The 11009-nt window shown below is 43.1% G+C and overlaps 1 protein-coding gene across 2 annotated transcripts in view; it reads left to right on the top strand.

Moving 5' to 3' along the window:
- Positions 1–5479: 5479 nt before the first annotated feature.
- The window catches only part of BCR (BCR activator of RhoGEF and GTPase), a gene marked incomplete at both ends in the record, with an annotated part of 93053 nt that continues 87523 nt past the window's right edge, over positions 5480–11009 (top strand). The window contains 2 exons of one of the 2 annotated variants that reach the window (XM_080355407.1): positions 5513–5771; positions 5919–7022. In XM_080355407.1, coding sequence (XP_080211533.1) covers positions 5513–5771; positions 5919–7022 — 1363 coding nt within the window. Of the gene's footprint in view, positions 7023–11009 lie in introns of both variants that reach the window. The other variant, XM_080355408.1, reaches the window with a different exon arrangement.

Genomic DNA, 11009 nt, shown 5'->3' with positions numbered 1-11009 from the left:
AAAGTAGTAGTAGAGAAATAGTTTTGCCATTTTGTGAAAAGACTTGCAAGTGTGTGTAGATTTAGATATAATCAGAAAAGTAAGAAAAATGATGAGTTGAGATAAAGACAGTTTAAGTAAAGCAAAAGCTTCACAGACAAGCAAAGCTAAACAAGGAATTAATTCACTACTTCACATTGGCAGGCAGGTGTTTTGCCATCTCCAGGAAAGCAGGACTCCATCACGCATGAGGGTGACTTGGGAAAAGAAAATCTATAACTCTGGATGTCCCTTCCTTCCTCTTTCTTCCCCCAAAATATATACTGAGCATGATATGGAAGATCCCTTTGGCCAGTTGGGGTCAGCTCTCCCAGCTGTGCCCCCTCCCAGCCTCTTGTGCAGTTGGCATGATGTGAGAAGCTAAAAAGTCCTTGATTGCTTAGGAACAACTAAAATATTAGTGTGTTTACAACATCATTCTCTTTCTAAATCCAAAACACAGCACTGTCCCAGCTACTAGGAATAAAAGCTACTCCACCCTGGCCAAAACTAGGACAACATCCTTTTTATTACTTTTAGTTTCTTATGGTGTAAGTTAGAACAGCTTCATAGAATATGAGGAATACAGATTTAGGAACTCTGTGTCCTTTTTTTGTACACTGTGGCAAGTGTACCAATTATGTTGGCAAAGATGCAAATGTAGCATTTGGTGGAGAAAATGAATATGTGTGGGTATGTAAGAAGTTATTTATCCAAACGTGTAATATTTTGACCTTATGATGTTCTATGTATTTGTTCATCTCCCAAATCTATTTTACAAGGATGACGAATATACCCTCCACTTTTACCATGTGCTGCACCAAGTGGGCTGCATAGTCATGGTCTTCATATTTACTGAGTTTGAGTAGAAAACACGGTACCTTGTACTGCAGGTCATGTTGTCTAGGCCAGGTGCTGGGTTTCAGTGCAGCCCTGTTGTTAGTGTTTACAGTTGCAAAATGACTCAGTAACAAATCTACGAAAGGATCAGGATTCCAGGTTTGGTCTTTTCCCTGAAAAAATATACCTCCTAAGTGTTTTTTTTGTTGTTGTTGCTGAGCTCAATTATTGTACAAAATCACAGGGATACAATCTCTTCAGCAACACAGTCATGTTGCTTGGAAATCAACTGGGACAGTTTTTTCTAGTGATTCAGTACATTGCTTGATATCATTCGTGGTTTGTATCTTCTGGAGCTCCAAAAACTTCATGTACAAATGCAATACTCTGTCAATCATTAACTATCACTTGTCAAGAGTCTGACTCCATTTATTTTACAATGAATGCTTTGAGAATGGTTTTTTTTTGGTTGGTTCATTGTTTTTGGGGGTGTTTTTTAGCCCCATTGAGACTTCTCCTGCAAAGAACTCAGTATTAATAACTGATCATCTAAAATGAATCTTGGATCATGTTGCAAATAATGAATTGCCTAGGAAAGCACAAAGGAAACTAACTTTGGTGGAAAAATAAACATAAATTTGCAAGTTCTTAAATGTTTCTATCTGGTCTATGTTTTACCTATGCATGTTAATCCATTCTATCTACAACTTAATTGGCTTTGAAGAAGCCTTGATATTGTGGAAAACAGTGTTGGAACAACTGTATTAACTCCAAACATAAATAGGCTAAACCATTATATTTATACCAGTTAAAGGCCTCACAGCAATCATGGCAACAGTTGCAGTGCCAGCTTCCTTGTGGAATTCGCAGATAAGAAACTGGAGAAGTGAAATTAAGAGGGAATCCAAAGCAAAGTTAAAGAGCAATTGTAAAAATCAATTTCCCAGAAGAAGTACTAATATTATGCTGTTTCTTGTCTTATTAAGTAGAATGTAATGTGTAAATGAGTTCTTGTTTAAACAAATATGCATATCTCTTTGGGCAAAACAGCTGGTGATGTAGCAAAAACTCTTTAAGAAATAGTCACTTGACAGGCAAAGTTTATTTCTTACTATAAAAGCCTTTTAATTTTTGGTGTTGTTTCAGCCTTTTGAGTGACACTTAGGATATTATTTCTGGTCTTACAGGTCATGCGATTCAGATATTTCTGAATCCTGTTGGTTCCCAGCTCAGGCTCATCTTACTGTGGTACAACTGGAATCTATTCTTCATGAATAAATCTGTCCCCCTCTGTGTCTTTTCAGGTTTTTATCAATAGTTAGGGGTTATTGTAGGGAGTACAATATAATGCACCGGTGAGTGCTATAAACTCTCTGTATCGCTCCATCTGAGCGTGTGAGTTAAAATGAAGTATTTGGCAAGTGGAAGGTGTAGCAGAATCTCCATTTGGTAGTGGAGATAGTTGATCAGCTTCTTGCATTTTTGGCCAGAAGCTTGTTCTCACAGCAGGACATTGCCACTCTCTGAATGCTAAGAAGGGGAGTTCCCATTCTTCTGGGTTCATACAATGATTTAGAGTGGATGGGACTTCTGGAGACTTACTGGCCTTGTTAAACTCTACCACAGAGTGCAGCTTTGTGCTACAACAGTATGGTTTCTTAGTGTCAGCCACAGGTTAATGAGAAATCCTGTTTTATTAGTATTTTAAAAGACTTCGCTTATGTGCTGCTGTGTTGTGTGATTTGGGGTTTTTTTTCCTCTTTTTTTTTTGTCTTTTGGTGTGGTGGTATTTTTGTTGTTGTTCTATGGGTTTTGTTTCGTTTTGGTTTTGTTTTGTTTTTACAAAACCTCTGATTCTCTTGTGTGGACTCATGCTGAATAAACTGTTCCCAAGTGACAGCGCCCAAGTGTTTGAGCCTAAACCACATGGCTTCACTTTCCACAAGAGGGAGCTCCATGGTCACTGTAGCATTCGTTCTGGTTCAACCGAGACGGGCTTTGCAACCTCTTGTAGGCCAGCAGAGGTATGTGCTGGACTGTCTGTCTGTAGTTTAGCCCCCTCATCACAGGATTCTCGGTCTCAAATCACAGATATGTGTCTGCCACCATAGCCTTAATGAAAATTTTTATCCTATTAAAATAATATTCTGATTAATGCATAAAATATCAGCAAAAAAATCAGAGATCCCTTCAATTTCCACTGAAATTTTTCATGTTGTGGTACCTCAATAGATAAAGAATGTGCAGTTATTTAATAGTACTATTCACTAGAAGTTAAATGTGCTCACAGAAATCCCTTGTCTGGCTCATTAGAATTCCTGCTCCTTCCAGAAAGGGCACAAATGACAGAAAAGTGACTCTGCATAGAAAAAAACCCCACAAAACCTCTAGATATAAAAAATCAGAACTGTGAGACTTCAGTAAAGGTAATGTATGAATTCAGAATATATCCCTATGTTGCAATATGCATGGTATAGTAATAACCATGCCAGTACAGTCTTAAACTTCATCTTACTAGAACCACACAGCATGTCAGAATTCTGTCATTCAAACTGGCACCAAGACAAACAAATAGCAAAAGTATCAATGGTGAGAAGCCAATTTATTTTATTTCTTGAAAGATTTATAGAGGTATTTACTAAACGTACATATTTTATTATGACTTAGATTATAATCTGTTTTCCATATAGGTCATCCAATGCCTGTTATGTTTTAAAAGCTGAGGAAACAAGTGCAGGAAAAGAGGTTAAAGCCAGGAAACAAAAAGCGAGAGAGATGAACTATGCAAAGCTGAATGCATGATTAGCCACTTGTGATATGCCTGAAAATACCCCAAACTATTTTGTTTGGCATATGAAAAAGCATGAAGAGAAGAACTGTTTAATGGATTATGAAATATTGCCTATTTCAAAGGTAAGAGAGCCACTCCTGTGGACTTGTGCTTTTCATTCTTACAGGATTTTATTAATTATTGTTGGGGCTATATTCCACCCTCTTTTCTAGAGACACATACCAGAAAAGATGTACCTCACTGCAGACATGAAAGATGCACATTTATGGGGCATGTGAGATGTACATATCTCACTTTTTTCTATCATCCAAACAGGCAAGATGGTATTTCAGGTGTATTTGTTAGCACTTTTTCAGAGGTTGAATTAGTATATAGAAAGGATACAGGGTTTAAGCAAGATCATGTACTGTGATTTCAGAAGGAGCAATACCCAGCAGCCAGACTTTTGTTTGAATCATTTGTCACCCTTCACCCAGAGCTGACGTGTGGGGCTCAGAGTTATTGTGGCTAGGATAATATACAGGACAAAAAGTGAGACTGATGCCTGAACAAAGCAACCTTTATGGTTAACATCCGAGTGATTTTGCGGTACCAGTTGCCTATCTCAGGTATCCAGCTTGTTATTTATTGGTAAGGGAGGAGGGATGGAGTGAATGACAAGCCCACTGCTAAACAGTACTTGCATTAGTGAGGGAAAACGTGACCTTTGAAGGTGAACTGTATCAGTGCCTGGGGGGAGAGTGTTGCTGTGAACACAAGACAGCGTAGAGAGACGTGCTGGTGTTTATACATAATATATGAGGGCATAGATGTATGGACAAGAATGGATACCTCCCTGTGTACACAGATGCGTGTGTGATATGTTCTTTGCCCAGGTTTAGGTATAGTCATGTCTATTTATGGTGATGTCCAGGCCTGTGGGTGCCAGCGTGAGCAGATGCGAACGTACACGAGTTTGCAAATCTCTGCCTTTGTCTCACCGGCAGCCGCCTCCGAGGGCGCAGGGCCAGGCCCCTCCGAGCCCCGCGGCTCCGGCGGGCACGGCCTCCCGCCGCCGGCCCGGGCTGCCCCTTTAAGAGGCCCCAGCGCCGTGTCAATCGCCGCGCCTGGTTTTTTCCCTCTCCTCCCCTTCCGCAGCGCTGCGATTCGGGCGCCGCCGCCAGAGCCGGGCCGCGATGGGCAGGCGCGGGCAGGCGCTGCCGCCGCGCCGAGGGGGCTCCGGCGGGGCCGCGGGGCGCTCGGGCAGGCGGGGGTAGCGGCGGGACTGGCCGCGGGACGCGCCGCCGCCTCGCTGCTCTGTGCGGAGGCTCTGGAGAGCGTGTGCGCCCGGACGACAGCACAATAGCCGGGAGGAGGAGACAGGGAGAGGGGCAGGGGGAGAGGAGAGAGAGAGAGAAAGAGAAAGCACAACACGGGGGCTGGCGAGCGGAGGACTCCTGAGCGTGGCTGCACTGAGGACCGTGCCCGGGACGGCACCGACAGGAGGTGGGTGGGTGGGGGCGATATTTACCTTCTCTCCCCCGCCCCGAGCCTGCTCCTTTGTCCACCCACTTTGAAGTGCTCTGAGATCGCCGGGGTGGGAGCACTGTTGTTCGCTAGCAAAATATCAGTCATGCCGGGGAGACAGTAGCGAGTGTACGGGGGGCTGGAGCCGGCAAAAGCTGAAGGAGACGGGGAGGAGAGACTGTTCCGAGGATTGCTGTTTGCCTCCCAGTTTCCCTGCATGGACCGTGAAAGAGACGCGTTGAGTTGACCCTGCCGGAGCTGTTTCTGATTCTACATGTGAGATCCGGTTGGTTTGTTCTCTCCACCTATCTCTCTCCAGCCTCCTTCCCGTATTCTCCACTTACTCCTGTATGCAAAATGGTGGACCCTGTGGGGTTTGTGGAGGCTTGGAAAGCACAGTTTGCAGACTCTGAGCCTCCTAAGATGGAGCTGAAATCTGTGGGAGACATTGAACAGGAGCTGGAGATGTGCAAAGCATCTATCCGGAGACTGGAGATGGAGGTCAACAAGGAAAGGTTCCGCATGATTTACTTGCAGACTCTTCTGGCAAAGGAGAAAAAAAGCTATGATAGACAGAGATGGGGTTTTAAACGTGTTTCTCAATTGCCTGAAGGGGGTGCAGAGCAGCAGAACCAGGACCTGCATCATCACCAGTCTGCTGACCAAGACGAATATGAAAAAAGCAAGTCACAGCATGGGGAGGAAAAGTTCAAACCCAGGATACCCTCTCTGCGGAAGCTGTCTACCCAGAGTGATGGGTCAGACCTGTCGCCTTTGGACAGCCCCCATCATGGAGAAGGAGAACAGGACAGGTGTAAGTACTATGGTGACGAGAAACTGAAGAGAGTCGTAGAAGATATGGAGAGTCGCTGTGATACAGATGGATCTCCTTCAAAACACAGATCATCTTCTACTCGCAGGCTAGTGGGATCTGCTGAGAAGGAGGGATCATTTGAACCGATTTCTAAGGAGAGAGGCAACAGCACCAGTGTGGCAGCCCTAAGGTCCAATTTTGAGAGGATTAAAAAGGTTAATTCACATTCTTCTGGAGATAACAAGGATGTTGAAAAGCCCTTTTATGTGAACATGGAGTATCATCATGAGAAGGGTCTAGTAAAGGTCAACGATAAAGAAGTTTCCGATAAAATTAGCTCCCTTGGTAGCCAAGCCATGCAAATGGAACGCAAAAAGTCTTTGCACTCCCTGCCTTCTAACATGGTACCCAGCCTCAGCGAGTTCCAGAGGCCTGCTTACAGAGGAAGGTCCTCAGAGAGCAGCTTTGGCTACGATGGAGAATATGAGGATGCTGAACTGAACCCCAGGTTTCTCAAAGATAACTTGATTAATGCCAACGGCAGCAACCGCTCACCTTGGCAGCCCATGGACTTTCAGCCCTATCAAAGTATCTATGTTGGTGGAATGATGGAAGGAGAAGGGAAAGGACCTATCCTCCGAAATCAGGGCACAACTGAGCAGGAAAAACATCTCACGTGGCCCAGGAGATCTTATTCCCCCAGGAGTTTTGAAGATATTGGAGGAGGATATACTCCTGATTGCAGCTCTAATGAGAACCTTACCTCCAGTGAGGAAGACTTCTCTTCAGGGCAGTCCAGCCATGTCTCCCCCAGCCCCACCACTTACCGCATGTATCGGGATAAAAGCCGTTCTCCCTCGCAGAACTCTCAGCAGTCCTTTGACAGCAGCAGTCCACCCACCCCCCAGTCTCAAAAACGGCACAGGCAGCAGCAGGTCATTGTGTCTGAGGCTACTATTGTGGGTGTACGAAAAACAGGACAGATCTGGCCAAGTGATGGAGATTTGCCTTCTGGGAGATGTCACCAGTACAGCTGCTTCCATGGGGATACAGGTGTGTACTAGCTTTTTGTTTAGTCTTTTAAATATATAGGGTGAGAAACAGCATCATGGAAATGAATGGGAGAGGTTTTCTAGGTGACCCTGGGTGAATTGCTCTAAGGGGGCAACTGTTTAATATGAGATGTCTGTGTTTATTTTGTAGTTTTCCTGGTTTAGGAAGGTCCTGCAGAAGTATACATCAGACTGCATTTTAGGAACACAGATTTGATTCCCAGAACCCCCAGAAGGGTTGATCCAGGATTCTCTTGAGAGGATCAACAGAGTCCTGTGTTAATCAGTTCTTAAAGTTTCAGTGTGAACACTGAGGTAAAAGGGGGGCCAGAACTGTTGAGTAATCACCACTAGATTGTTCCCTCCCTCATATTCTTGTGCTGAGGAGTAGTTAAACTCTGCTGGTAGTAAGCCAACATGCTACAACCTGAGCGTTTTGCTGGAGCTTTACCAATAATGATGCTCCTCCTACAATCTTGTTTTTTCCTGTCTATAGTAATTGGAGTGCTAGTTTCTCGTTCTGTCTCGTGTCATCCTTCAATTAGAACTGATTGGAGGTGATGATTGTACAACCCTGTTCTTGAAGCTTTCTGCTGTCAATAAGTGAAGGAAGAACTTGGAATATCAGGAAGCCCAGAGAGAGAACTGTTAATTTAATTTCAGCGGAATCAAAATTTTTGTTTGGGGAGAATGGGCAATGTTTGAACCCGTTCTTGTGTAACTCACTCAGGCATTCAGGTGTGTCTGGAATGGCAGTGGATTTATAGCTGGTGGAAGAGGCAAACGGTGAACTATGTCGATTCAAAAGAATGTACTGAATGTATGTGGACATCTGAATCTGTTTGGCAAGGGGTATATGTAAATAGTATCTCGTGCTAACACCAGTAGTCTTCTATGCAGTAAATGAAAAATAATCAAATCCAGGAATGAAAAACAAGCAGTATGATTGTTTTGCTAGACTTCGGTCTTTCTAGATCTGTGAATTATCTTGTGGATTTTCTTTGCCTCTTTGAATCTATCATTTTTAATAAAGCTTTGATGTGTTCTTTGTCAATGTGACTGAATTGCTGAAGTAGCAGGTGAATTGCAAGGCCTATCAGAGGTGTCACTTTCTCAGGTTGTATGAGTTCAGTGTATTTGTTCTCAGAAGAGTAACTTTGCTGGAAGGCGATGCCTGCTTTTCCTTGCCCTGCTGATTATTTTTTTTTTGCCAGCAATACTTTGGGGAGCAACAATAGAGGGACAACTCTTCCCTGCCCCACCCCGCCATCCTGACATCCCATTGTTGTACTATTGGAAGGCTGTGTGGTTGTAATGGATGTTCACTGTACATGAAACCTCAGCGCCCTGTCCTTGCAGGGACTTCTTCCTGATCCGATTGTATATACAGACTTGTATTCTATCTGGGACTGCTGCATTCTTGTTCGGTTTTATGCATATGTTTGTGTCTTAAGGGTAGTACTTGCAATGCAGGGGAGAGGCTGGATCTTGCGCTGGTTTAAACTGAGCTGCAGCCATCTGTCTCTGCTCTTGTTTACTGATGCTCTTTAGATGACTGGGAAGCCTCCTGGCACTTGCAATTTTTGCAGAAGAAAACAAAGGGGCAAAAATAACAAAGGTTGATAAAGCTTGAGGATATTCAGCTTTCAGAAAGGCAATAGATATTTTTTATTTCAAATAATGTAGCCAGGATACAGTGATTTTTAAAAAAAAGGCTGGTGAAAAGTTGGACCAGTTACAATCCCTGATTGCACTGGAAAGCTTTGTGTCTTGTTCTTAAGGATGGCCACACAATTGCAGTCAGGGACAGAATGTAACTGATCCACCTTCTGCTTTCCTCAGCATAGGGGGTAATATGGCAAGCTTAGCAGGAACCTTCACCAGATGGCTAATCATTACTGTCTTGCACATTAGCTGGTGGCAACTTTTTACTTAACCAAAAAGGCTTATGCCTTCAGGAGGATTGTGTTTCTGATTAACTCCTACTGAGCATAATTTTATATAAATTTTCTTTCTTTCCTGATTAGGAAGAATTTTCATCTGAAACCAGTTGGCAGAATCTCTTTTTCATAAAACAAACAAAAGGCATGAGAGATCACTCTGTGATTAGCTGGCTGGCTACCATTCCCAACTATCATGCTCTGATGTGGACTGTACCACCATGTGTTACGAAAGCAGTTCGCAGATCCAGCCAGCTTTTCCTGCACCTGTGGTTCAGTCACTGGTTTTGCCAGGCTTCCCTGAAGTTTTGTTGTAACAGAGAGCGCAAGTTTGAATCACAGCAGGTTCTGGCCAGCCTTAATGTTAATTAGCATCAAGCGGGATTTGTTCAATAGTGTTTGGCTTCTTTGTGCGTTCAGATTTTTGTATGCTTGCTGGCTTTGCTTTTCATGATTCTGGCCATAACAATGCTGATTGTAGTGTGGACAGGTGCAGTGTGAACTTTCTGCCATCCCAGTGCATCTTGAGCTTGGCCAGTGGACACATGCTGGTTTGTCCAAATTCTTTCTCGAGTTCACAGGCGAGTGATAATTTTCTACTTTTGTATTCCAAAAAGAGGACTAGAAGGAGGTCACCTCACTCAAGTGAATGGGCTCCAAGCCAAAATTTCAATCTGGGTTCTTGGAGATGGGTTATCAAAACCCTTAAATCAGACCAAGGTAGTAGGCTTCCATTTTTTTCCAAGGAGCAAAATGAGAGCTTCAGGGCTGAGATTTGGGAATAATTTTACTTTCTATTAAATGTACTTAATGGACCCTGAGCAAAGATATTTATGTTAGGATGAATTATGCATCACTGATTTCCTGTAGTGGGAATAGAAAGAAACTGTAGCCTCTACTAAGTGTGGGAATGCTGAATGTCCCTTTCTGAAAAACATGGGGCATTCTCTGTTTTTAGTGAGTTTGAGGTAGACAGAGGAAAGCGTGCTGAAATTTACCTATGCTTGTAAACTGCAAGACTCAAAATTCCTGCTATCTCAGCTGAGCAGGATGCCATTTTAAAGCACATACTTATAGGTGTAGATTCTTCATTTTTTTTATGCCTTAAATGCCTGACCAGACAGGCAAGCATCTGAATTACCTGCTTTTAAAGGTAATTCTTCATACAACTTAATTTTAAAGCCCCAAGAAAAAATGTAATACGTTGTCGTGGAAGTACATTGTTCTGTACCACTTTCTGAAAGGCTCTGTTCCTGCATTACTCGCATGTTCTGAGATCTTGGACAAGTTTCTTAATTCTGCACTTTTTCCACCCACTATTGTATTCTGTGGATTTTACAAGATGTAGTCAGAAAAGTGCTTTGCAATGTTTCAGCAGTACAAAACGACTCACGAGGGAACATGCCAGTGCCGTTGCTGCTGTTCAGAAACACAACTTTCCTTTGAGCAACTGAAGTGGATTTCAGTCCACTGTGTAGTGATTCTTCCTTCTGAGGGTCTGAAATGTAGGAACTTTCATAATATGCAGCTCACTTGTTAATTTTAAGGGCTGCTGGCCAGAGGTCTCACTGTCAGTCTATGTCTTACCTTGGGTCAGGAGTGAGGTTTGCATTTTTCTCTGACACTTGTTTAGTTCATTTTGCAAATACTTTTAAAACATGTTTTAATCCTTTGCTGTGATGATCAGTGGATTTCCTAGGAGCACTGATGACAAGATGATGTTTAAATACCCCCCCCTTGCTTTCCAGAGATTTAGTGGCTTTTGAGATTATCAAGCTGCTTGTGCTACCACTCCCCTCTTCTTAGTCTGGGGGATTGAAGAGCTTCCCCTTTTTCTCTGCTAGATTTCTCTTTCCCTCTAGCTCAGTTTAGTGGAATCTATGGAGCTTCTGCTTTATGTCCCTAATGACTATAGTGGACTCTGCAGCCCTGTTTGTTTGTTTGGCTTTTTACTTTCTTCCACAAACAGTTGCTATCCTTTACCTCAGACCTACCGTTAGTAGTAGCATGCAGATACATTTTATTTTTGCTTTTCTTAGCTTCACCAT

Source organism: Nesoenas mayeri, assembly GCF_963082525.1.
Source record: "Nesoenas mayeri genome assembly, chromosome: 17".
Lineage (NCBI taxonomy): Eukaryota > Metazoa > Chordata > Aves > Columbiformes > Columbidae > Nesoenas > Nesoenas mayeri.
This window is presented reverse-complemented; position numbering and strand designations above follow the sequence as displayed.